The following is a 27,156-nucleotide window of genomic DNA, read 5'->3' on the forward strand; positions in this document are numbered from 1 at the left end:
GAACCAAGGTTTGACTGTACAGTGGTACCTCGGGTTACATACGCTTCAGCTTAGATACGCTTCAGGTTACAGACTCCGCTAACCCAGAAATAGTACCTCGGTTTAAGAACTTTGCTTCAGGATGAGAACAGAAATCGTGCTCCGGTGGCGCGGCGGCAGCAGGAGGCCCCATTAGCTAAAGTGGTGCTTCAGGTTAAGAACAGTTTCAGGTTAAGAACGGATCTCCAGAATGAATTAAGTACTTAACCTGAGGTACCACTGTACTGTGATAATGACACATGACAGACCTGTAACTCCTGTTTTATTATTCCTGTTATTTAATGTACTGTAATTTATCTATCTCCTGGACACCACACACACACAGATACCAGATCCTCCAACCATTGCAGTGTTTGTTAGCCTAACTTACCTCACAGGTTGTTGTGGGGATAAAATGGGAAGAGGGAAGAAGCATGTACCGTATGTAACCTTCAGCTATTTGGAGGAAAATGGAGATATACACGTTAATAATAAAAAATAGTACATCACATGTGGAATATTTTGTACAGTTCTGGTCACCTCATCTCAAAAATGATAGAGTGGACAAAGAAAGGTTGCAACGTTTGAGACTTTTTAGTTTAGAGACAAAGTGAGTAAGAGGTTACAAGATATGTTTATTACATTATGCATAGAGTGGAGCATGGGCGTAGTGAGAATTTATGTTGGGGGGGGCAGAACAGCTATCTGTGAAGCGATTGGTCAGTTAAGTTTTTTTATTTATTACCTGAAGGGGGGCAGCTGCCCCCCTGCCTATGCCCATGGAGTGGAGTAAGTGGACAGGAAAAAGTTTTTTCTCCCTCTCTCCTAACACTAGAACTCTGGGAAATCCAATGAAGCTGACATTTGGAAGATTCAGGACAGATAAAAGAAATTCAAGCAATGCATAGTTAAATCTATGGAACTCACTTCCACAGGAGGCATTGGTGGCCATAAACCTAGATGGCTTCAAGAGGATTAGAAAAATTCATGGGGGGGATAAGGTTATCGATACCCACTAGCCTGGACGGCTATGTTCTGCCTCTATAAGTTGCTGGTGCAGTGCTCTTGTGCTGGAATCCTGCTTGCAGGCTTCCCGCAGGTTGGCCACTATGAGAACAAGATGCTGTCCTAGATGGGCCATTGGCCTGATCCAGCAGCTTCTGCCTATGTCTTGATGATTTCTATTTACAAATCATTATTTGTGATTATTTATAAAGTTGCATATAAATTAGCCTCTTTTTCTGCAAATCTGCGCAGAAGCGGCTTGCTTTAAAAAAATAATAATAATAAATTTAAAGGTACTGTATCCTCAAAAACAGGATGCCTTCCCCAGCACGCGCTTCCAAAGCTCCTCCCTGGCGGCTCTGAAAGAAGCCCGACCTCTTCCGTTTGCTTCTCCCAAGATCCTCCCTTGGGGAGAAAGCGAGAGAGCGCGTCCTTTCTTGATTCTCCACCTCTTGGTCTCTTGGGAGTTGTAGTTCCCTTACCCAGTTCCGTGGGCGAGAGACGGCGGCTGCTCGGACTCCAATTCCCAGCATGCACCCTGCCGCAAGGCTCCTTGCCCTCCTCCTTTCCCCGCTTCATGCCTGGCGGCGACCCCGCCTCTTGCCTGTTCCGAGATGGGGCGGGAAGGAGGGCGGGAAGGAGGCGGATCCGTGTCATTCCTTCGGCGGCGGTAGCTGCGAACGGTGCCAAGCTGGCGGCGGGCGGTAAGGGCCCTTTTTTCTTAATCGGATTTGGATCAACCAACTTTTTTGAGGGGGTTTAATATCCTCTATGGGGAGAGATAGGAATATATCCCCCTCCCCATGGAAGATAAGGTCCCTATGGAGAAACTGTATGAACACCCCCCCCCAAAAGATGGGGCGGGGGAGCGTGGGTCCCCGATAGGGATGAGGTGCCTCTGGAGCAGTTTGCAAAGAGCCCCATATAGTGATAGGGACCATTTGTGGGGGAAATGCATGGAGCCCCCCTCCCTTTCCAGGGACAGTGGAAACTTACTTTCCTTCCCCAACCTGATGCTTTTAAGATGCATCGGACTACAACTTCCATCCGTGATAAATACTCATGGATAATGGGAGTTGTAGTACTAAATGCAAACTCTGTGGTAGAGCCAGAATGTCTCTGGAGGCCGAGTTGGGGGGCTGGGGCATGGTAGCTTGTTTGGTAGAGCATGCGACTCTTAATCTCAGGGACGTGGGTTCGAGTCCCATGCCGGGCGATTCCTGCATTGCAGGGGGTTGGGCTAGATGGCGGTCCCTTCCAACTCTACAATTCTGTGGTTCCTGTTGTTGTTGAACTCATGTCAACCCCAGGCAGCATGGTCAATGGTCAAGGATGATGGGAGTTGGAGTACAACAAAATCTAGAGAGCCACACTGCCCCATGGATTGAGGTTAATATGGGGAGAATGCAAACACGCCATTGGAAGGGGGTAGTTTGGGTTGGCCCTGTAGGGATGGTATAAAACGTATAGAAGTACCTTCATAAGAATGCAGCATCTAGACAAAATTCTTCCTCTCTTGTCCCTCTGTGCACAACCTGAAGGTAGTGAGCCTTGCACAATTCTTTATTTTGAACTTTTAACCACACATGTTTCTGAAGTTAGGCACCACTGTTTTCAGTCGGGCTCACTTCTAAGAAAAGTGTGAGCAGGATTTCTTCTGTGGAAGCTCAACCGAGATGGAGTATGGAAAGGAGGATCTTATTTTCAATGCTATTTCCTTGTCTTCCTTCATTATATCACCCGTGTTTAGCATCCGCCTCAAACATGCATGCAATGCAGGGATGTTGCGCTTGGACAAGCCCCTCTTCCAGGTTCGACAGTATTTGGCAGGCAGATTCCCCGACCAGTATTTCAGCATATTTCTCAATTGTTCACCTCTCACGCTGCTGCCATGTTGGGCGAGATCACCGATCCAGGTGGTGTGGCAATTTTACCTTTCACCAGACTCCTGAAGAAGGTTGCTGCAGTGGCAACTTCTTCACGCACAAAGCACGAGTCTTAAACTACTTTAGATACTGGAAGGGTTGCATTATCTTGCTTAAGCCTTTCCATTCACGCAGGCCCACATGGGGAGGATCTTCTCTGCCTCCCACTGCCATGGACGGAAGTTTGGTTGGTGGGTAAGTGGGAGACGGCTTTCCCCACAGTGATGCCCCGAAAGCTGGAACTGGACATTTGCTGAGCTCCTTCCCTGATGGCGTTTCAGCTCCAGTTTAAAACTTTTATTTCAATGAGCCTCAGTGGAAGGGCTGAAGCTCGGTGGTAGAACACACACTTTCCATCAGAACGCCTTAGGATCAGTCTCCAGTGGCAGCTCTAGGTAGGGCTGGGAGAGACCCCTGCCTGAAACCCTGGAGAGCCGCTGCTGGTCAGTGCAGACAGTCCTGAGCTAGATGGACCAATGGTCTGACTTGGCGTAAGATAGCGTCCAGTGCACCTTTTAAAATATTTGGTTATGCTCACAATGTTTATGATGTGGTTGTATTGGCTTTCTATATTTTTATGTGTTATAAGGGCATAAGAAGAGCCTGCTGGGTCAGACCAGATGCCTGTGGGATGCTCACAAGCAGGACATGAGCGCAGCCACTCTCTGCCCGCCTGCAGTTCCCAGCAACAGGCCTTCAGAGGCATAGAAAATGCATTCAGAGGCATAGAACATAGCCTTTGTGGGTATTAGCCATCAATACTGCTGGGATAGCTCAGTTGGAAGAGCATGAGACTCTTAATCATGGGTTCAAGCCCCAAGTTGGGCAAAAAAGATTCCTGCATTCAAAGGGGCTGGAGCAGATGACCCATGTGGTCCTCCTCTCCTCCATGAATTTGACTAATCCCCTTTTAAAGCCCTCCAAGCTGGTGACCATCGCCACCTCCTGTTGTTTTAAGCATAAGACCAATTATGGATGTACACTGCTACCAGGATCAGAGGCACGATGCCATCGAATACTGGTTGCTAAGATTGGGGAGAGTTGCTTTCTCGCTTGTGGGTTTCTGAGAAGCATCTGCTTGCCGCATAGGACTTTGTTTTGGTCCAGCCTGAATGCTTCTGAAGCTCTTTCACCAGTTCCAAGTTGCCTTGGGTGCTGTTACCCCACTGGAAGGCGCAATGTCATTTAATGAGCAATGACAGTAATTGAATTAAGGCGTTTGTTGCCACGAGGCGTAGCTAGCTGGCGGTTCTGTGGGCTCTGATGATATCAAAACAGGGGTTTGCACAACGACGTGGAAGATGGGAAGCTGCCATATCCTGAGCCAGGCTATTTGTCAGTCTACACTGACTGGCAACAACTCCCCAGGGTTTCAGGTAGGGCGAGGACATTCCCACAGCTCCCTGCGCTTGAACCTGGTACTTTCTGCATGCTGTGGTCCTTCCATAGAGGAGGAGAGGTTTATTGAGGGCTATTGCCTGTGATGGCTAAACGGAACCTCCCTGTTTAGAGGCAGCATATCTGCAAATGCCAGTTGTGTCTTGGGGAGCAGGGAGGCAAGTGAAATGATTGTTGCCTTAATGCTTTTCTTATGAACTGAGTTTGCAGAAACAGGGGTTCTGCTTTACTGAGGTGCTGGGAGGCCACAGAAGATGCGATGGGTTGTGTAGAGATAGCACTTGCGTAGGCCTCTGCTTCATGGAGCAGAGGAGATGGTGGAGAGGCTTCCCTTCCAGACAAGTGGCAACGTCTGCTAAATGCAAAACAGGCGAGATTTCAAGGGAGCGGTTGAGGTTTCTGACTCACTGCAGGCAGCAGCTAGCTGGCAGAGCTCATGGTATGTGAGTGAATTGTATTCACCCCCCCCCCCCAACTGGGTGTGTTCAGTGTTGCCTTTTTCCTTTCACGGAAGTTTTACGTTTCAGAGGAGTGTGGAAAACCCTCTTCCGAACTTGCGGCTTGCCAGAAGTAGCTTAGGGCATCTCTGACGAAGGTATTTTAGCAGCAGCAATCTTTGCAGGAGACATTTTAACTGGATTCTTCCCCCTGTTCCCTAGCTCCCCTGAAAATTCTCAAGCAGACACAGCCAATATGTTTGGACCCATAACCTGAAATGTTGCAATGAATAAAGTCTAAGGGTGCGGATTTGAATTTGGGTCCCCCCCCCCCCCAGTTCTTGTCTTATGTTCTGGTAACTACTACACAATATTAGCTTTATCTCTGCTGTTCTTGAGAAACCTTTCTTACCTGCTAGCAGCTGCAACAGTGCCAGTCCTTGCACGCAGCAGCAGCAGCAGCAGCCCACAGGGAAGGCCTAACAACAAATTCTGCATTATACTGCTTCTGATTATCCGGGGTTGGCAGCTTAGATCTGGAAATAAGCTTAATTAGCGTGTGTGTGTGTGTGTGGAACAAGAGTTGTATTATTGTTATTATTATTACTATTACATATATTCATCGATTTTTCAAAAGATGCCAAAAGTGTTTTACAAAAACAAACATTAAAACTAACATAAGCATTATAACAAATTAACCTCAGAGGATGGAATCAGGATGGCTTTAACAGTTTGGAGAAGTGGGTCAAAATTAACCAAATGAATTTCAAAAGGGACAAATGTAAAGTTCTGCATTTAGGCAGCGATAATCAGATGCACAAATATAGGATGGGGGACACCTGGCTTGCCAGCAGTACATGTGAAAAGCATCTAGGGTAGACCACAAGCTTAGCATGAGTCAGCAGTGTGATGCAGCAGCAAAGTAAGCTAATGCAACTCTAGGCTGCATCAACAAAGGTATAGGATCCAGATCTAGGGAACTTACAGAACCACTCCATGCTGCATTCGAAGACCGAGAGGTGCTATGATACCTGAAAAGCTGCCACATGGATGATGGAGCAAGCATGTTTTCTGCTGCTTTGGAGTGTAGGACCCAAACCAATAGATTCAAATTGCAAGAAAGAAGATTCTAACTCAACATTAGCAAGAACGTTCTGACAACAAGAGCTGTTTGACAGTGGAACCAAGTCTCTTGGAAGGTAGTGGACTCTGCTTCATTGGAGGTTTTTAAAGAGAGGTTGGATGGCCACTGGTCAGGGATTCTTTAGCTGTAATTCCAGCATAGCTGGGGGGGTGGAATAGAAGCCCATTGGGGCCCCTTCCAGCTCTGCAATTCCATGATTCTCTAAGCCAAAATACTGACTGGTGATGTCTTTTTTATTTGCTTTATGAATGCCATTTTATTTACCTTAAAGCTGTTTGCTGCCGTAATATTTTTTCCCTTAATGTTGGCTGGGTAGAAATATTTTTTCGCAAATAAATAAAAAATAAAAGTTCCCTTGTGTTTAATTTCCTCCTAGCCTGTGCTCTTGCAGTGCTAAGAGCAGGTGGCCTATTGAATTACTTGGGCAGGAAAACAGAGGTTTTAAAGGTGATGCTAATTTAATTGGCCTATTTTTCAACCAGGCAGATAAGAAGATCAGAGAGGAGGCTGGTGTGGTCCTAACTCGACAGCTTGCAAACCGCTGAGTTCAGGGGAGAAAGAAAAAGGGTTCTTTTCGCGTAGCAAAAGTGTTTCATTGTGGGGAACCTCAGGCTGAGTTGCCCATGTGGCCCTCCAGACCCCTCTTTCCTGCCCTCTCCTGAGGAGGGGGAAAGGAGGGTTAGAAACCTGAGTGAAATAATGGTTCCTCCTTGGAACTCGGCCTAGTGAGCCCTTTGGCTGCTGTTGCCATGGAGACCGGATTGTTATGATCTCCTTGGGCCAGAGAGGATGGGTTTTGTCCTCTTCCTTTTAGCCTCCTGCTGCCCTCGTTGGTTTGAAAGCTCATGAAAGCCCAGAAGAAGAAGAAGCCAGGCTTGCAACAGAAGCCGCGGCCCTCGAGGAGCTGCCCCAGTTTGCTGGATGCCACCCCCAGGCGGCCCATAATATCTCGCAGAGTTTGCCCGCACAGGTGGGCTCCTCTGACCCGGCCTCGCGGGGCGGTGAGTGGTCCCGGCCGGCGAGAGCCATGGAGGTGTGAACCCTCGCCTCAGGAAGTGCCTCTCCTGGATCGGTTCGGCTCCGTGCACATGGATGGTGAGAAGCCAACGAGTGGGGCTCCTGTTTGCTGCGCTAATAATGCACAGCTCGATCTGTGCATTATTCTAGTGTGTGAAATTCTAGCGTGCCAGAATTTCAGTAGTCCTGGCAAGAGTATTCTATCTGTGCCACTTAATACCAAGGCAGAAACACAAACACATAAACACATGGGTGTATCTCTCTCTGTATCTGTACATATATTACATTTATTTTGACATTTAAACCCCCCTTTCCTGTGAGGAGCTCAAGGTGGCCTAGATGGTTCTTCTCCCCATTTTATCTTCACAACAACTCTGTGAGGTTCTTTCTCTCTCCCTCCCTCCCTCCCTTTCTCTCTCTCTCTCTCTCTCTGTCTCTCTGTGTATGTCTCTTTGTCTTTCCCTTTCTCTTTCCCTTTCCCTTTCTCTCTTGGTGGCCTAGATGGTTCTTCTCCCCATTTTATCTTCATAACAACTCTGTGAGGTTATATTTCTCTCTCTCTCTCTCTCTCTCTCTCTCTCTCTCTCTCTCTCTGTGTGTGTGTGTGTTTTTGAATCTCAATCGATCCAGGACTGGAGTGAGAAACTTATGTGGCTCCTGCCACTTGTTGATGGACTACAGCTCCCATCATCCCTGACCATTGGCTATGCTGGCTGGGGCTCATGGGAGTTGGAGTCTAGGACTGGGCAATATCAGGTTTTCATGATGTATCACCAGCTAAACATCGCGATAAAGTGATACATCACAATCTTGAAAAGGATAGAGCATCAGCGAGGCACCAGGGTGAAGCTGCTACCACCATGCCCTCCACTGCCAGCAGCCAGCGAAGGGAGAAAGGAGGCGGTCCGCCTGCTTGGCCAGAGAAGAAAGTTAAGACGCCAGCCGGCTGACAAGCCCCACTTGTAATATACCTCTGAGTCCAAACGCCGTTGTGATCTGGCCCTCAAACTGGTCCTGAACAATGTATTGATACATCGCCCAGGCCAATTGGAGTCCACCAACATCTGGAGGGCCACAGGTTTTTCACCCCTGCCCTAGACTGATTGAGGTCATAGAATCATAGAATTGTAGAGCTGGAAGGGACCCAAGGGTCATCTAGCCCAACCCCCTGGAACCCAGGAATCTCAACTGAAGCCTCCAGTACAGATGGCCATCTAGCCTCAGCCAAATATGTTAGATCTGATCTTCAGCTTAACAAAACTGAAAAGAGTATGCTTGGTTAATTTTACTCCTGCGTGATTCTCATTATCTTTTTTCCCTGTGACAAAAATTACTTGAACTCAAATAACTAGATTATTGTGGGTGGGGGAATCAATGTTCACTTCATGTGGTTTAAATGCTATATCCAGTTAAAGCTTTCCTTGGAATCTGTTATGGCTGAAATACCTGTTAATGTCCTGAGACATGACAATTCAACGGCACAAATCATTTTACCTTATTTACATGCAAAGGTAAAAAAGCACTAGAAACTGCTGATATGCTAATCTTAGCATATCCAAAGAGTTGTGTGTTTATACCAGGGGTAGGCAACCTAAGGCCCGTGGGCCAGATGCGGCCCAATCGCCTTCTCAATCTGGCCTGCGGATGGTCCGGGAATCAGTGTGTTTTTACATGAATAGAATGTGTCCTTTTATTTAAAATGCATCTCTGGGTTATTTGTGGGGCATAGGAATTCGTTCATATTTCCCCCCCCCCCAATATAGTCTGGCCCACCACATGGTTTGAGGGACGATGGACTGAAAAAGGTTGCTGACCCATGGTTTATACCATACCGTACAATTAAAGCACATGGAATCTTGGGAAGTGTGGTTTGTTATGCATGCTGGGAATTGTAGTTCGATGAGGGATAAACTACAGTTCCTAGGATTCTTTGGGGGAAGCCATGACTGTTGAAGTACTATAAACGTGCTTTAAATGTATGGGGTTGGCAGGCCTTGCTAGCCTGGTTGTTGTTGTTGTGTATTGACACCCAGCTCCCTTTCTCTCCTTTGTGCAGCTGGGGATGCCATGGGGGGAGCGAAGCCTGGCCCAGTGCAGATTGTGCTGGTGCACAAAGACCAACACTCCTTTGAGCTGGATGAGAAGGCGCTGAGCCGTGTCCTCTTGGCTGATGCTATCCGGGACCTCGATGTGGTGGTGGTGTCCGTGGCTGGTGCCTTCCGCAAAGGCAAATCCTTCCTCTTGGACTTTCTGCTGCGTTATATGTACACACAGGTGAGCCACCCCCCCGTTCGCTGGTTCATTGTCTGTTGCTATTGTTATAGGCCCTTTATTAATTTACAAAGCCCAGAACGACCTAGGGCCAGTGTACCACAGGGAACACCTGAATGAACCCTTACAGCCCATCTCAGTCCTCGAGATCATTTACAGGAGTGTTGTTGACTGTTCTCCAAATTGACGAGGGTCATTTAACAAGGAATCAAGCCTTTAGTGTCACCAGCTCAATCCTGTGGAATACTCTGCCAGCAGAGATTCAGCAGGTGCCTTCTGTGCCAACTTTTAAATGCCTGCTGAAAACTTTCCTAATCCTTCAGGCTTATGCAGGCAATTAAGAATGCATCTTTCCGCAATGCTTAGCTGATTTCTGATTTTGACTTTTGATATGATTTTTATTGTGTGGTTTTATGTACAATTGTTGTACATAAACGAATAGCAGTATATTTTTTTTATTAAAAAAAGCATTATTTAAAACAATGTACCTGGTGCTTAAGAGAGAATTTTCACAAGTAAAACAAAATGGACACAAAGCTCCTATTTGCAAAGAGCCTACATTCTGTTCATCTTCAGCCCCCAAACCTCGGTGGAACCATGCAATCTGGTTTCGTTTGGGCTTTTTTGCATCATGATACCAGACCACGTTTTGATTCTGGTTTGTTTTATTTAGCTAGAGATAGAATCAAGCACAGTTCTGCACAGGTTTGTAATATGACTGGAAGCCTTTGTCAAAACTGAAAGCAGGAGCTGTTATTCTCTTACAGGGGACACGTGGGAGCCTGATGGCTCATTCTTGTTGTACTACAGAGTTTCCTTATTTGTGCTGTTTCCCTGTTGCTCCGCAGAAAGAAGGGGGCAGCACCAATTGGCTGGGTGACAAGGATGAACCCCTGACAGGCTTTTCCTGGCGCGGTGGATCTGACCCGGACACCACAGGCATCCAAATCTGGAGCGAAGTTTTCATTGTGGAGAAACCAAGTGGAAAGAAGGTACGGGGGCAGTTGAGAAGGAGTTGGAATTTGATTAAAATGGAAAGCGAAAACATTTCTTCACCCCTCCATGGCCACAGTAGGAAACCTCAGGACTGAGGGTCAAATGTGGTCCTTTGGTCTGTTGCCGGAACCCATGGTGAAAGAAGCTCAGTTGGTCAAAGGTTTCTGCGCCATGGACAGCTCCAAGTGAGCAACTTTCTCCAGCAAAGGCCCTCTTGCAGACTGCCTCCTCCAAACACCCCCTTGGGAGAACACCAGAACCTTAAAGGGCCAACCCTGTGGTCTGAAGATGGGTGCTCCTCCTTCATGCCATCGCCTCTCTCCTGCTGCGCTTCTGACACTGCAGGACGTCTGGTTTGCAGTGGGAAACTTCTGGCTTTTTTTCTGGCTCAGGAGAAGGTGTCTGCGAGGGTCCAGGCTCTTTCCTTATAGCAGTTTTAGAAATTAGCCAGACTGTTTTCACACACTAATACCCCATCCTGTAGAATTCTATCAGTTATATTTTAGCTCCGCAATCACAATTTCAGGAATAAAAATGCTTTTTCTGTGCAGCCTGAGCAGTGCCTTAAAGGCCCTAATGGTCTGGAAAGTGTCTCTGGGAGCTCTTGCCCCATCACTTCAGACCCCATGCTCTCCCTAACTTCCACAGCCAGCTCTGAGCCCAGACCCAGGTACCCCTGCAGCCTCTGGGCCTGTTTCATGACACCCTCCGGTCCTTGCTATCAGGTCCTCTGGACTCTTCCCCAGGCCACACTGCTTCCCCAGCCACCCCCACCCTTAAAGAAATAATAACCCAGCGAGGACTGAGTATATTCAGAGACCACAGAATGCCAGGGTGTGGGGAGAGTGGAAAACTGTGAGGTGGAGGGAGCACTGGAGCATCTCTTGAGCCTGATGCTCTCACCTGTGCTTCCAGGTGGCGGTCGTGCTGATGGACACCCAGGGAGCTTTTGACAGCCAGTCAACAGTCAAGGACTGCGCCACCATCTTTGCTCTCAGCACCATGACGAGTTCGGTTCAGGTGAGTGTCCCCTGTTTTTTGGTCGTCGTGTGAATAAGGTGTGGCAAGGGCTTTCGCCATGAGCGTGTGATGGGACTCCTCATTGATTGGAGGGGAAGGCGGCTACAATCAAGACAGAAAAGCCAAAGCTGGGTGGTTTCTGGAAAGGCAGTCTGTGTCGCTAGGCCTCTCCTGGCCTTGGAAGTGTGTGTGTGTGTGTGTGTGTGTGTGTGTGTGTGTGTAAGCATGTGTGTGTAAGTAAATATATATATACAGTGGTACCTCGAGTTACAAACACCTCAGGTTACAAACGCTTCAGGTTACAAACTCCGCTAACCTGGAAGAGTTACCTCGAGTTGAGAACTTTGCCCCAGGCTGAGAACGGAAATCGTGTGCCAGCGGCACAGTGGCAGCAAAAGGCCCCATTAGTGAAAGCACACCTCTAGTTAAGAACAGTTTCAGGTTAAGAAAGGACCTTTGGAATGAATTAAGTTCGTAACGAGAGGTACCACTGTATATTCACCCATCCAATCAGGAGCCTGAGCTTGGGAGCCTTTTGGAGACCTGAGGGGGTTATATTTAATCATGTATATTTAAATCCCATCCCAGAAAGTGAAAGCTGGCAAAACAGAACAAGATCTAAAAACTCGGTGGAATTTTGTCCTGTTGTTTCCCTATTCATCCCTGGGCGCTGAAGAAAGCCTGGTCCAAGGTTTCCCAAACTTGGGTCTTCAGCTGTTTTTAGACTACAACACCCATCATCCCTAGGTACCAGGACTAGCGGTCAGGGATGATAGGAGTTGTAGTTCAAAAATGGCTGGAGACCCAAGCTTGGGAAGCCCTGGGCTAGTCTAAGTGAAAGCATCTAGGAATGTAGGGAGCTGCCTTATGCTGAGTGAGGCCATTGGTCCACCTTATACTGAGCGAGGCCATTGGCTGAGTGTTGCCTCCACTGACTGGGAAGCGGCTGTCATGGGTTTCAGCCGGGGGTCTCTTCCAGCTCCACCTGGAGATACCAGGGATTGAGGCTGGGACCTTCTGCCAGATTAAATCAGTTGAGGCAATCTTTAATGAGCCATAAGAGTCTTTTTTGCAACAGGCTAAGGCAGCTGCCCTTCTGGATTTTTTTCACCATTGCAGCTGTCCCTTTCCCCCTTTTTAGATCTACAACTTGTCTCAGAACATCCAGGAAGATGATCTGCAGCAGCTACAGGTAGGTGATAAGAAAAATAAGAAAAACATTTCCCCTTGCAGTGCTCATGGTGCTGTGCAGAACACAACAGGGGGTACAGTTGTTGTTGTGGTGGTGGTTGCTATAATTCCTATTTATTTATACTTACTGCTTGATGCCAGGATAGGCTTCTAAGTGGTTTCCACATAGAACAAGCTCTAGTCCTGCTTGCGGGTTACTGTGATGATAATCTGGTCGGCCACTGTGAGAACAGGATGCTGGTCTGATCCAGCAGAGCTCTTTCTGTGTTCTTTATACTTTCTGAACTCAGCTGTGAGAGACCCGGAGTCAGGGGCACACCTGCTGCCGCCATTCCCTTATCAGGGGTTCCCAAAGGGAGTGTGGCAGGAGAGAATGGCAAGCGTGGCAGGAAGGTTCAAGGACCATCAAAGAAACACCTAAACATGTCAGTGTAGTGTAGTATGGTATAGTCCCAGTATAGGATAGTACTGTATCAAAATAATTTTTATTTATATGGATATATTTTCAAAATGAGAGCAAGAGCATCGAGTGATACTGCGTTGTTTCTTTTTGTTTTCCAATGCATTACTTATCAGTAGAAAATTTGGTGTGGTGCAAGCAATTTCTTTTTCTGAGAGTGTGGCCTGAGTAAAAAAAATTTTGAGAACCGCTGCTTTAGATCTTTAAACAAAATTCAGCATGTTTTTGATTTCCTTTTGTAGCTCTTTACAGAGTATGGACGCCTGGCCATGGACGAGAGCTTCCTCAAACCATTCCAGGTATGCATCTGAACAGATGGGGCTGGGCCAGGAGGTGGGAGACTCACATACAGTCTTGGCTGGTGGGCCCTCACTTCCCGCAGTCCATGCACACTCCAGATTTGCAGATTTGTTACCCCACTGTACGGAAGCTTGATGCAGATTTCAAGGGTCAGTGGGGAGAAATGGGCAGAGGGGTGTTTTTTTCAAATCCCCGCTCAATGACAAAGCTTATTGGGTGACCTTGGAGCACTCACAGTCCTTCAGCCTAACCTTCCTCACAGGGTGTTCTGAGGATTTCCCCCCCCCAGGGCATTGGTTGGGGAAAGAGCAATGCTCTGAGCTGCTTGCAAGGAACAGTGGAGTGCAATGGGAGGTGGATCGGTTTTGTAGAACTGAACTGAGCGGTGAAATTAGATTTTCTGTTTGTATATACAGTGGTACCTCGGGTTACATACGCTTCAGGTTACATACGCTTCAGGTTACAGACTCCGCTAACCCAGAAATAGTACCTCGGGTTAAGAACTTTGCTTCAGGATGAGAACAGAAATCGTGCTCTGGCGGCGCAGCAGCAGCAGGAGTCCCCATTAGCTAAAGTGGTGCTTCAGGTTAAGAACAGTTTCAGGTTCAGATCGGACCTCCGGAACGAATTAAGTACTTAACCCGAGGTACCACTGTATTTAGAGTTGAGTTATTCTCACTCGCCTGACATATTTCCGGTCCCCTCCAAACATCCTTTTTATGGTGCATTCATGGTTGGTTGTGTTCATGATGGGGGCAGTTAGATACGGTCCCGCTTTCAATCCTTTGTGTTTGCAAAAAATTCTAGGTGGACGTATTGCTTCATTTCCCATTGGTGCCTGTCCTATTACTTCCCTGTAACTTTTCATACCGCAAATGTCCCAGGGTGGGTGGTGGTGGTTGTTTTTTTACCCACCTTAATTGCACTGCAAGGCACGTAGACAGCCAAACCAGGATGAATGCTCCTTGTTGTTAAACTGCTAACCCCCCCGCAAACAAATCGGAAGGAATGCTCAATAAAGATAATGTCACATGACCTCTTCAGGCATCCTTTCTATGGCACATTCGTGATGGTTTTTTGCTTCTGATGGTGTCGGGGTGGTTATGTGCAAAGAGTGCCTCCCTCCAGACAGCGGTAACACTGGGGAAGCCTCGCTGAACATCTGTTAAAATGGAACAATGCGTGGATGGCCCAGTACGAAACCCATCATGAAAGCACTATTATTGCGTCAATGATATGTTGCAGAATACAGTGGTACCTCGGGTTACAGACGCTTCAGGTTACAGACTCCGCTAACCCAGAAATAGTACCTCGGGTTAAGAACTTTGCTTCAGGAGGAGTACAGAAATCGTGCGGCGGCAGCGGGAGGCCCCATTAGCTAAAGTGGTACCTCAGGTTAAGAACAGTTTCAGGTTAAGAACGGACCTCTGGAACGAATCAAATTCTTAACCTGAGGTACCACTGTACTGTATATCCTCCCCCAAAATAAAACCCCCGCCAGTCGGGGGGGGGGGGGCTTCCCATTTCATTCAGGGGAAGCAGAGCTGCTCCCATGGAGGGAGGTCTGTTTCTCTCACGTCCTCTTCATGACCTTCTCATTGGGGCATCTGGCTGTTCTTTGCATGAAGCAGGATGCTGGACTATAGATGGGACAGTCTCCCCACCCCTGGTTTAATGGGTTAGGTTCTCAAGGAGCTCTTCCAGCCACACCTGCCTCCCTGTCTTCTAGAACTGAGCCAAACTGTCTCAGAAGATCTGTTTTTGAGGCCCTTTCTCAGTCCTCCCACCTCTCTCACGCCATGCAGACCCTGATGTTCCTGGTCCGTGACTGGAGCTTCCCATATGAGTACCACTACGGCCTGGAAGGTGGCATGCGTTTCTTGGACAAGCGTTTGCAGGTAAACAAACCAACCCAAAAGCAATTGAAGCCGTTGGAGGAGACCTGGCGGAGAGGAGCTTGTCATGGCATGGAATTATTAGGAAAAGTAACTACAGGACTAGAACCTCCGCCGGGTTTTTATTTTAAATGAAAGTTGACAAACTCAAGGATACTACCACGTTGCAGCATGCAAGCATCCTTCTCCTTAACTTTGTCCATTTATATTTCCTCCAATTTGGAAATTAACATTGTTCTTAACTTGAAATTCTCTTGTCATTTAAAAAAAGAAAAGTGTGAGATGACTTATGGTCCTTCCCACCACCAGGTGAAATCTCACCAGCACGAGGAGATCCAGCATGTCCGGAAGCACATCCATTCCTGCTTCACCAACGTCAACTGTTTCCTCCTGCCCCATCCAGGCCTCAAAGTGGCCACCAGTCCGAATTTTGATGGGCGTCTGAAAGGTATGGGCCCCGTGTTGTCCAATGGCAAACTCAGCAAGCCAAGATTAGAAACTCTGCTTTGTTCCCGGTTTGCAGGGCGTGGAAGCAGCAGGTGGAAAGGCAAAACTGTGATCTGGTGGGCGGGCATTGTTGTGCATGAGCCCGAGGAATCCGAAGGATCTGTTTACGTACCACCAAACCATGCTTTGGTGCGACTAGCCCTTATGTTGTCCCACAAACCAATGGCTAAGCTTCCTTAACCATGGTTTGGTGTGATGCAATGTTTCAGGGGTACCCAAGGTAGAGCTTGTATGTGCTTTTGTGGAGGGGAATATTATATATATACAGTGGTACCTCAGATTACAGATGTTTCAGGTTACAGACTCCGCTAACCCAGAAATAGTACCCCGGGTTAAGAACTTTGCTTCAGGATGAGAACAGAAATTGTGTGGCAGCGGCGCGGCAGCAGCAGGAGGCCCCATTAGCTAAAGTGGTGCTTCAGGTTAAGAACAGTTTCAGGTTAAGTACGGACCTCTGGAATGAATTAAGTACTTAACCTGAGGTATCACTGTATATGTAACTTTCCAACAAGGCTATTGAAATTCTGTGGCCTGTTATGAAAGAACCAAAGTTTAAACGTGTAAAAACAATAATATGTTATATTTTTAGAGCAAATGGAGAATAAGGGATTTAAACTTAAATTGCAATTGAAAGTACAAAGAAACACATGAAACAAGGGTATAACTTGCTGAAAATTTTTATTGTTAAGAATGCACTAGGCGGGAGATGTGGGGAAGTCCGATAGAAATCTGAAAAAAGTTGTTGAAAAGGTTGGGATTTTTTGTTTTTTCTTCTTTTCTATTTTCTATGTTTTTTCTTTTTTCTGTTGTATGTGTAACTGGAAAAATCTAATAAAAATTATTATAAAAAAAAAAAAAGAAATTCTGTGGCCTGTATGCCAATTGACTTGCTCTCTCAAATTTGCATAACTGATTTTGCACACTTCCTTACTTTGCATAATTGTTTTGACTTCCACTAGTTTGCTTTGGGGCTCAGTTCAAGACACTTGCTTTGACCTTTAAAAGCCCTAAAGCGTTTAGGACTGGAATATCTCCAGAATTGTTTTTGCCCATATGAATGTCTCGGAGGTCGTGCTTTCAAAGTTCAGGTCCTTCCACTTATCTGAGATAAGCCACAGGGGGTACCTGGGAGAAAAAGTCTCCTGGTCTGTATTTAGACAGCCTCCAGAGAGAAATGTGCTTGATTTTGTTTAACTGGGTTTTTGGAGGATTCTCATTTGATTATTCTGCTTTCATTTTTAAATAGCTCAATTTTTCCTGCAATTGGTTGTCATTTTAGGTTTTTATCATGTTGATCTTTTTGTGTCATGTACTTTTGTTTTGTTTTTGTTTTAAAAAACCCAGTATATTTATCTGAAATAATTGTGATTGGGAAGGTCAAGGAACTGTATTGCTTTCCAATTCAGCTGCTTCCCTGGCTTTGAACACAATTTTTCAAAAATAGCTTTGCCGACAGAATCTCTGTGGAGAGGATACTTGAACTGATGATGCATAAATAAACATATTGATTGTGTAATGTGTGCTGTACTGTGTGCTGTATATGTGTGCCACTGGACAAGTTACTGTAGTTATATGTAGTTCTGGAATAATAATAATAATAATAATAATAATAATAATAATAATAATAATAATAATAATAATATAACAACAACAACAACAACTTATTTATTTATACCCTGCCTATCTGGCTGGGCTTCCCCAGCCACTCTGGGCGGCTTCCAACCAAATATTAAAATATAGTGGTACCTCGGGTTACATACGCTTCAGGTTACATACGCTTCAGGTTACAGACTCCGCTAACCCAGAAATAGTACCTCGGGTTAAGATCTTTGCTTCAGGATGAGAACAGAAATCGTGCTCCGGCGGCGCGGCAGCAGCAGCAGGAGGCCCCATTAGCTAAAGTGGTGCTTCAGGTTAAGAACAGTTTCAGGTTAAGAACGGACCTCTGGAACGAATTAAGTACTTAACCCGAGGTACCACTGTACAGTAATATTTACATGAAAACCAATAGAAATTATTGGGAGGTCGAGAGAAAAAGAATAGTTTTGCCATCATGAGGACTAGAATTGTCAATCTTCTTTTTTTTTTAAAAAAAAGAAAGTTGATGTGCTCAGCTGCCTTTTGTGTACCTATTTCTGTGTTTGGTGTGTCTTTTATGTGGAATCGCAGAATTCCGGCTATCCGCCAATGAGAGCAGTTTCCTTCGATTCTCTCCTACCTCCTGTCTATCTCTTTTTCCCGCAGACATTGCAGATGAGTTTAAAGAACAGCTGCAGAAGCTCATTCCGTTTGTGCTGGATCCCAGCCAGCTCCTGGAGAAGGAGATCAACGGTTCCAAAGTGACCTGTCGGGGCTTGCTGGAGTACTTCAGGGTATGCTTCGTTTCTCTTTCTTCCCCCCCCCCCCTTTAAGGCAGGAGCTGGGGATCCCTTGTGCCTTGGGATGTCGCGGGACCCCATCAGCTCCAGCCCACTCTGTGGTGCAGCCGCATTTGGAATTCTGTATACGGTTCTGGTCGCCTCACCTCAAAGAGGAGTTGGAAAAGGTTCAGAAAAGGGCAGCCGGAATGGAACAACTCCCCTATGAGGAAAGGGTCCAGCGTTTGGGACTTTTTAGTTTAGAGCAAAGGCAGGTGAGAGGTAACATGTCAGAAGTTTGTAAAATGATGCACAGCACATTTAAACGCTAGAACTCGTGAGCTTCCAGTGAAGCTGAATGTTAATGGTAATTCAGGACAGGTAAATGAAAGGACTTCGTCAAACAGTCCGTAGTTAAACTGTGGAACTCCCTGCCACAGGAGGCAGTGATGGTCACCAACTTGGACGACTTTAAAAGAGGATGAGACAAATTCATGAAGAGAAAGGACTAGCGATGGCTACGCTCTGCCTCTGCAGTTGGATTTGAGGTCTGAGCATGCTCCTGGGGCATAGAATATTGACTGCCTGTTGATGGAAAGAAATAGAAAGCCAGAGGGGAAATGGAATGGAGTATCCTGGGAGAGGGCACGACTGGCTAGATCGCTGAGCAGGATCACTCCACAATGCGACATTTTGTTGTAGGTGTCGCTTGTTTCTGGCAGCTAGTACTTTTACCACCTAAGAATCTCTTGCTTTATTCTTAAGTTACTGTATTGAATTGTTACTAGACATTCCAATGGAAGAACAAAATAAGTTTGCCAGTCCCAGCTATAATAACTTTTCAGAGGTTGTATCACAAATGTATCCGCTAAGGCCGATAGGTTTCTTTTTCTCAGTGCCTTTGGTCAGAAGACCAAAGTCTACCCATTCCTAACCATCCAAACAGAGGATCCAGCCATTTGAAGGAGGATGGTTCGAGAGAAATATAGTCCCAGCAACAAAGCTAGAATTCACTATTAACTGCTCCTTTTGGAAATATCCTCTGTTTAAGTGACTCAGACAGATTAAACACCACTCCTTCTCTGTTTGATAGCGGTTTTACTGGCACTGGGTATTCCAACCTCCTCCCGTGACTCCTTAGCAGCCTCCTGAAATTCCAGCTACAAGATTCAGTCTATTCTTTTGGATCTCAGTTTGTTTGTTAACTAATTGGTGTTGGTATTCTTGTTACTGGCAAAGGACTGTAGCTGAACCCTGTTGACCTTACCTCCCTCCAGGCTTATATCAAGATCTACCAGGGGGAAGACCTGCCTCATCCCAAGTCCATGTTGCTGGTGAGCTTTGCCTGGGGTAGCAAGATACAGTATGTTCCTATTTGGGGAGTTGCCATCACTTGGCAGAAGGTCCCACCCAGTAGCATCTCCAGGTAGGGCTGGGAGAGACTCTCTGCCTGAAACCCTGGAGAGCTGCTGCCAGTCAGTGTAGACACTGCTGGGCTAGGTGGACCATTGCATCTGTGGGAAGAAGGGCACACTGCTTCCTTCTTAAGAGGAAGGCCCTGGCTCACCGGGAGAGCACATGCTCAGCATGCAGAAGGTCCCAGGTTCGATTCCCTGCGTCTCCGGGTAGAGCTGGGAATAACGCCTCCTCTTTGAAACCCTGGAGAGCCACTGCTAGACATTAGCAATCTAAATGGATCCAATGAGTCTCACTCAGCAGAAGGCAGTTTCCTATGTTATTTCAGGGCCAGATAGATCCAGAGGGGCAAGCTGGATAGAAGGCAGCTACACGAAGCATGCCAAGGGGAGAAACTTGCTCAGAGGTTTTGCGTGGAGCTCAGGTGCCATGCTTTCCACTGCCTCCCTCCGCTCCGCATGCCCCCTGCGGTCTTAAGCGCCTCCCTGTTTGTGATGGGTGCTAGATTGACTGTCCCACAGCACTTGCTGATGCCAATGTTTGAAATTCATTAGACGCGTTTTGCACCTGGCTATCAGTCACTTGCTACCAAGTTAAAGATGCCGAGGCACTAGGAGGCGCATGCCTGGGGATCCTTGGATCTTTCCTGTTTTCACACACTGACAACACATCCTGTAGAATTCTCTCCATGGTATTTTTTTCTGCACCACCAGAATGAATTTCAGGAACCAAAAGGTAACTAAACATTCTGTTTTGGCAACTGCAACCTTGGTTTAAGGAGCCATTTGGCATCCAGCTTATATATCTGAGTTTCTAACACTGGCTGACGCTGGTGCCAGGGCACTTGGTCAAGTGGGTAGTTTGCAGTCTGGGATGTAGAACTCACTTACCTGCAAACAACCCAGCTTTTCTCGAGCCTTCCTTTTTCTTTTTCTAAAGCAGCAGAGTTTCTGGTCCTTATGATTGCAAAGGCATGTTTGCTGAGCATGTACCCCAGTTTGGGGGGAGGGCATAAGATTGCAGAAGTGGGAAATATGCCTTGTTGGGGGGGGGTGGAGGGGGGCACAGACGGTGGAACTGATTACATCCCTGTTCTCATTTTACGATCTTTGCTCTCAGGCTACTGCAGAAGCCAACAACCTGGCTGCTGTTGCTTCGGCCAAGGACATGTATTACACCAATATGGAGAAGGTGAGAACGGAGTTGGGGTTGGGGCAATAAAATGGCAAGAAATTCACATTTTAAAGTGATGACCCAGAACAGTTAGAGAAGCTCCTCTTTAAACACCGCTCGGAACTGAAACAACTGAAACAGTTGAGACCAACAGGCCCAAAGAACAGAAAAACAATCAAGACAGCCCATCAAGTTTATAAGGGAGTGGCATTCACGTCTGATATTTCCTCCCCAAGGTAGGGCACAATGACACTCCACAAATTGAACTCCCTTATATCACCAGTTCCAAGCTATAGTCTGACCTCTGATGGGGCAGCTTCCTAACACTGAGCTAAAAAGGATGCTTATAGCCAGTGGAGGTTGGTCTATTAGGGTGAATAGGGCACTGCCCCATCTACCTTAGTCCACCCTCAGCCAACGCCCACCCTGCCTTCCTTCCTACTTGCAACCAGTCCAGGATGTGGCAGTTCCTGTTAAGTTTTCTCCTGCTTAGTTCAGCAGCAAACAGGATGGCGAGATGCTAGAGTGAGTTGGTGCTGGCTGCCATTGGCTCTGGCGCCACCTACTGCCAGGCTCCTTGCCTTCCACCCAGTGTGAGCACCAGCCAGCGTTGTTCTTAGCCTGCTTTGGAAGGTTGGCTGTGTTAACACCTGTATCCCCTGTCCTGCCCCACAGCTGTGTGGCGGCGACAAGCCGTATGTTGCGCCGGATCTCCTGGAGGAGAAGCACCGCGTGCAGAGCGCCATGGCCTTGAAGCAATTCCAGACCACCAAAAAGATGGGGGGCAAGGAGTTCAGCCAGCGCTACGAGGAGGAGCTGGTGAGGGAGATGAACAGCATCTACGAGGACCTCTGCAAGCACAACCAGAGCAAGAACATCTTCAACACGTTCCGGACGCCTGCCGCCATCTTCAGCCTCATCATCTCCCTCTACATGGGCTCCAACTTCTCAAACTACATTGGCCTCGGCTTTGTTGCCCAGCTCTGCACCTTTCTCGTAGGGATCCTCCTCCTCTGCCTCCTGGCCTGGGGCTACATCCGCTACTCAGGCCAGTACCGCGAGCTGGGCGTCATCATTGACACTACGGCTGAGTTCCTGCTGGAAAGGGTGAGTAGTGGCCTACAAAGCACCAGGTGGATTAACGGTGGAAGCCCGAGGAGATAGCCCCACATGGACCTCCGCTTCCATATGTAGTATTCTGTATCGCATGGCATGCAGGGACCAACAGAAACACCCACCATAATGAAACGGTGCGATGGCAGAGGATCAGAGGCGTAGTGTGGGGAGGGCTGGGGGGTCGTGGTCCCAGGCGCAGATTTTGGAAAGGGTGTGAGGGGGTGCAACCAGGCACCCCCCACGACAGGCTCCCTCATTCACTGAGCTGTGTCTGGGCTGGGCTGGGCCTTCAGGGCTGGGGCAGCGGCACCTCCTCCTTGTGGCTGGTAAAGGGAGGCCCTTGTGTGCCTTGACCCTAGGCTGGCTGAGGGCGAGGAAGTGGGAGGGTGCTGCCACTGCTACCTACCGAGGCAAGAGGCTCAGGCAGCTGCCTCCTCCTTTGCGAACAGGATGCCACAGCCCTCAGGTCTCTCCTCCTCACGAGGTGGCTTCAAGTCTCTTTCTCCCTCCCCTCACTTTGGCTCAGACCACTGCAGCTCAGTCGGCGATGAGGGCTTGGGCTTGTGCAGCCACCTTTCACTCCCTGGGCGCCAACAACCCACATTACGCCACTGTTCTGGATCCCAGTTGCTAGAAAACATAGGCGGGGAGAGGAATGTTAGATCTGTCTCCTGCTTGTGAACTTCCCAGAGGTACCTGGATGGCCACTGTGCGAACAGGATGGTGGACTGGATAGGGCAGTGGCCTGATGCAGCAGGACTGTTCTTATGTTACTAACAGAATAATATTTATATGCTGCCCATCGGGCTGGGTTGCCGCAGCCACTCTGGGTAGCTCTCAACAAAATATTAAAAACACAATAAAGCATCAAATATTAAAAACTTCCCCATATGGGGCTGCCTTCAGGTGTCTTCTAAAAGTTGAATATTTGTTCATTTCTTTGCCGTCTGATGGGAGGTGGGGAAGAGGAGACCTGTTCAAAAGTGGGATCTTGCTCTCAATTCTGTTTTTTGCAGCACCTGGCCTCAAATAATTATGAAAAGAAAAAAATGGGGGAGGGAGGAGCAGGAATCTCAGTTCCTCAGAAGGCATTTGTGTGACTGAATGCCACCTGTTACGTCTTTTGACGATTCAATGTTTTGAATGTTATTCCTGCATTGAAGGGGGTTGGACCCCGTGATCGTATGACCTAACCATTCTCCCCTCTCCCCAGGCCACCAACCGTACAAACAGTTCCACTCAGGTTGCGGAAACAAGCAGCTCGCCGTCGTCCTCCAGGCCTTCGTCGTCTAGGCCAAGACCCGAGGATAAGAAAAGCAAGTGAGGTCTTAGCAGGAAAGAGAAAGCTACAAACTCGTGGCCAAGCGACTGTCTCGCTGCAGCCTGCAAACCCGGGAATCGCTTGCAGGGCTTCTAGAGAGCAACTCAGCCTCTGGTTCCGGATATTATTTGCTCCCTTCACATTTAATATTTCTTTCTTTTTTAAAAAAGGAACTGCTTCCCTTGCTCCCCTCCCTTTTAATTTTTGTGCACTTTAAAAGAAAAATCAGCTTTAACGTTCTGTACCAGTTCGTGCCTTGCCTGGGAGCTTTGGGGGGGGGGACACCCCCCCCAAACGTCAGGTGCTGATCTTGTTCCTTCCACTACCCCCTTCTTATCTCTTTCTGCATATTCTTCTTGGGGATGGGAGGCAGCGGTTATCTCCCTCCCCAAAAGAACCAGCTGCACCACTACCGGCAGCGAAACCTCCAGTGCTTCAGCTCATTGCAGCCATCTTGCTGGCGGGGCTCCTGCTTTGGGCATCCTTTGCCCCAAAGTGGAAGATGCGGATCTTGTGGCCTGTGCCAGGGCCAATCCGAAGCAACTTGTGCCTTTGTGACGCTGAACAAGCACCCTTGTGCCTGTGGCAGCGAAGGGACCCCTCACTTAGTCCTGCTGTTGCCTTAGAAAACAGTATCGGTAGGCTTCTTTCAGGGAAGAACTGATTTATTTAGCATCCTGCAGGTGCTGAGACTGTGGTCTCTGTCCTTTTGCCCCCAGTTCCGATCCTGCTTTCGCTCTCGCGCAGCCGTGATGGGTTGTGAGGGCTGGGGGACCGAGTGTGTCCCTATGCCAGGCTCCAGGCAGGTGTCTCTGTGGGAACGAATCGGCTGTGTGCGCAGCCAAATACCCGTGGCAATGCTGAATCCTCTATTCAGAGGGTTGCATCGAATGCTAGTCTTACTCAGGATAGACCTGCAAGACATGACTAACTCATTTATTTCAGTAGGTCTACTCTTGAGTGGGAGTAGTAGGCTGCAACTCTCTGTGTACCGTAGAAGCTGGGGATAGCCACCAATGGTGCCTGCCAGGTGTTGATGGACTACAACTCCCATAATCCCTGTCCATTTTTCTTGCTGCCTTGGGCTGATGCTGGTTGTACTTCTGTGATATCTCTTGGCTGCACTTGCTCTCGGCAGCGATCTGGGAATGTGCCTAGATCAGCAACCTGTGACCCATCAAGCCAAACAGCCATGTGTGACAGCCTCTTATGGGGTCGGGGGGCAGGTTGCCTGTTTGGCACTTCGGAAAAAAAGTGTGTGTGTGTCAAGATGCAATCTCCAGTCTGTGGGCGGGTCAGGCTTGGTGGGACACAGATTGTGCAAGTCTGCTCTGGATATTGACCTGTGAGTCAGGTGAAATTTATTCCAAGAAGGCTGGGAGCAGGCTTAGGAGATCCATCGCCTGGACTGGGGAAAGGAGGATTGGCCAAGCGGGCTCACAGTTTTAAAGTCTTACTTGAGGGTTGGGGAAAGAGGAAGCAGACTCCCATTCTGCACAGTGCTCAAAACAAAGCCCTTAACCCTACTAGCCTTCTCTCCCCACAAACAACGCCTGCCCCACCATGTGACCGTTAGAAAGTTCAAGTCTGCTTGGATGCCAGAAATGTCAGGTCAGAGGGTCTGGTTCTTGTTTCGGTTCCAACGTCTCTCCCTTATTCTTGTGCCACACCAAAAAAATAATTATTATTCTGCTCAAGGCTCTTAATTACTCCCGCCTCTTCTCACATTCCTGGTTTCCTCCTTTCCGCGCAGGTTTTAATAGCTTTATAAGGCCAGGGGTGGGGGCTCCCTTCTTGGCCTTGCCTTTTGCTACTTTGCTGTCCCCTTTCCCCTTTGCAGCTGGAATAATATCCTGATCAAAAAGCACAAGACACTGATAGCTTCTAGGCCCACTGAATTGCAGAGGGGGAAACTGGCACCACACGGCTTAATATTCATTTCTGCTCTGCTTGTTGGGGGGGCCTCCCTTGCGTGGCCCCACTGACCTTTCCATTCCATAGCTTGCTTGTGTTTTTGGTGAACCAGGTGTGAGGAAAGTTTGGCGCTCCCATCACCCCTGGCTATTGACCGTGCTTGCAGGGGCTGATGGGAGCTGTAGTTCAGCAACAAGGGTTCCCCCACACCTGTGGGACAGATTTTCACGGTGCCCCTTTCCCAATGGCACACGTTTCATGTTAACGATTTACAGTGTGTGTATGTGCACACACGCGGGGCGGGAGCTGAAACATTTTTCCAAGGCTGTGATGGCAGTGAAGTCATCTGGGCGACTAGCTAGAGCTCCAGGTGGCTGTAACATTCCACTTGTTCTATTGCTCGTCGACGGGTAACTTAACTCTTTCTCACTTGCGTATAGGGGCACATTTGCACGATAACCTGGTCGTGGGGAAGGGATGCATGAGTCGTTCCTGGCCTCATTGCTTGTAACCTTTTGAAGAAATGGGGTGTGGGCAACCTGTTTGCACCTGTGTCTTTTTGAAGGGTTACGTCAGGAGCACAGAACAAGATGGTGCAACTCCTGTTATCTGCTTTCTGCAACCAGGCAATGAGTAGTGCCAGCCTGCATTTAAATCTCCCTCCTCGCACACTCTTTCCCCCTCTGTAGTGGATGTATCATATAGCAAGGGGATGCCCCTCTCTGTGTTGCCACGTACCAGTTGAAATTGGCTTGCAGCTCAGATTGGTTAGGAAAGGAATACGCTCTTTTTGGCTCCCTTTGGAACACACAGGTTCCACACAGAAGGGAGGGGAGTGTTAAGTTCAAATCAGGGACCTGCGACTCCCCTGCCCCAAGAAATAATTCTGTTGATAATTGCCCATGTTATGTGCTCATACAGCCAGGTTGCGTGATCATTCCTTTCTCTTGTTGAGAGCACTTCCTTGCCTCCTCGTCTTAAGAACTCCCTCTGTGAGCTTGTTAGTCATTGTATTAGAACTTTCAGCCGGGGACCAACGCTGTGGGGGAGGGAATGTAGATGCCAAATCATATTTATAAAGCGCAAAAAAGAATTGCATTCCACTTTGCAACTGCAAAAATAAAGACCAAGATACTGAAACTGTGTTTTGATGTGTGTTTGTTCCTCCCTCCCCATGTGTGCGCGCACACACACACACACACACACACACACACATTAATGTGAGTTGAATGGATGATGTGCATAACAACCGGCCATTATGCACATTTACCAGGCCTCATGGACAGTGTATACAATCTGTCCGTGGGGAAGGAATTGTGCATAATCTCCATCAAACCTTGGGGAATGTTCACATCTTGAGTGCATTTTGAACATTCTCTGGGCAATATGCACATTCTCTGGTCAGTCTGCATAATCAACCAGGAAACATTCCCATGATTTCTATCTCCAGAAGCATGCAGTCTACCTACTCTTGCATGGGCCACAATATACCCTCCCACTGATCATTCATGGTTCGAACCAGATTCACACTTGCTAAGCTACAGCAACTCTGCAACATCAAGAATTCCCAAATCTGGGTTTGCTCTTTTTTTCTACACCCAGTTTGCAGTGTGTGTCCTTCCAGAGGCCCTCATTAAATATACATATAAATACATTGGCAGCTGCCTTGTGTCAGGTGAGGCCATTTGCCCAGCCTTCCCAGGATTGTCTGACTTTGACTTCAACAGAGAATGGCCTCTTCTATCGCTTGTGGCCTCATCCTCTTAGGAACTGAACCTGGGACCTTCTGCATGCAAATCAGGTGCTCTGCGCTGGGCTCCAGGAGTAACATATCATTTTGCATTTTAATTCCTGTTCTGTTCTCTCTGTGCCACAACTTATGTAGCCAAAACAGCAGCATCGTCCACAAAAATGGGGGCTTTATTATTCTTTGCTTGCTCGGGCTGATGGGAGTTGCAGCTCAATAACATAGTTCAAGCATATGAAGCCAAGGCAGCTGCCAAGATCCAAGTGTCATGCAGAAGAAAGGCAAATAGTGCCCCGGGTGAGAACATCATTGCCCTTGCACAATGAAGCAACAAGGCATTGCTTCATCAAGAGCTGGAGTTAGGAGAGAGTGACCGGTTTGGTTGTACTGGGTGCAGAGCCTCGGGTGCATTGCTGGGGATGCTGCAACTATCATTTAGAATGGGGCGCAGGAGGTGGAGGGGTGTGAAATTTGGGTGTTGTACAGGGTGGCGCTATGGGTTAAACCACAGAGCCTAGGACTTGCCGA

At 47.7% G+C, this 27,156-nt stretch overlaps 1 protein-coding gene and 1 long non-coding RNA gene across 3 annotated transcripts; one reads left to right on the forward strand and one right to left on the reverse strand.

The window, feature by feature from the left end:
- The first annotated feature begins 1,549 nt into the window (after nt 1-1,549).
- ATL3 (atlastin GTPase 3) lies at nt 1,550-26,021 on the forward strand. 2 transcript variants are annotated; one of them, XM_083477793.1, is made up of 13 exons: nt 1,550-1,727; nt 9,001-9,218; nt 10,064-10,207; nt 11,127-11,231; nt 12,373-12,423; nt 13,125-13,181; nt 14,988-15,080; nt 15,387-15,525; nt 17,829-17,956; nt 19,219-19,275; nt 20,477-20,548; nt 21,206-21,637; nt 22,860-26,021. In XM_083477793.1, the coding sequence occupies exons 1-13, from the start codon at nt 1,601-1,603 to the stop codon at nt 22,968-22,970; spliced, it is 1,734 nt and encodes a 577-aa protein (XP_083333919.1). In that variant the 5' UTR covers nt 1,550-1,600; the 3' UTR covers nt 22,971-26,021. The 2 variants fall into 2 exon arrangements, with proteins under 2 accessions (XP_083333919.1, XP_083333918.1); XM_083477792.1 differs by lacking the exon at nt 1,550-1,727 and adding an exon at nt 6,415-7,022.
- Nucleotides 15,844-17,134, reverse strand: LOC310694617. The gene is made up of 2 exons (XR_014519775.1): nt 16,456-17,134; nt 15,844-16,115 (listed from the first exon to the last, which is right to left on the reverse strand). It is a non-coding gene; the product is annotated as an uncharacterized lncRNA (long non-coding RNA).
- Nucleotides 26,022-27,156: the final 1,135 nt, after the last annotated feature.

This window comes from Podarcis liolepis, assembly GCF_965112155.1.
Source record: "Podarcis liolepis genome assembly, chromosome: 15".
Lineage (NCBI taxonomy): Eukaryota > Metazoa > Chordata > Lepidosauria > Squamata > Lacertidae > Podarcis > Podarcis liolepis.

What these genes read in the sequence shown, in the direction of transcription:
- ATL3 (XM_083477792.1), top strand. Translation starts at nt 6,773, where the DNA reads ATGAAAGCCCAGAAGAAGAAGAAGCCAGGCTTGCAACAGAAGCCGCGG. An exon ending in GCTTGCTGGAGTACTTCAGG is followed by an intron (nt 17,957 to 19,218) that starts GTATGCTTCGTT and finishes ACCTCCCTCCAG; the next exon opens with GCTTATATCAAGATCTACCA. An exon ending in ATCCCAAGTCCATGTTGCTG is followed by an intron (nt 19,276 to 20,476) that starts GTGAGCTTTGCC and finishes CTTTGCTCTCAG; the next exon opens with GCTACTGCAGAAGCCAACAA.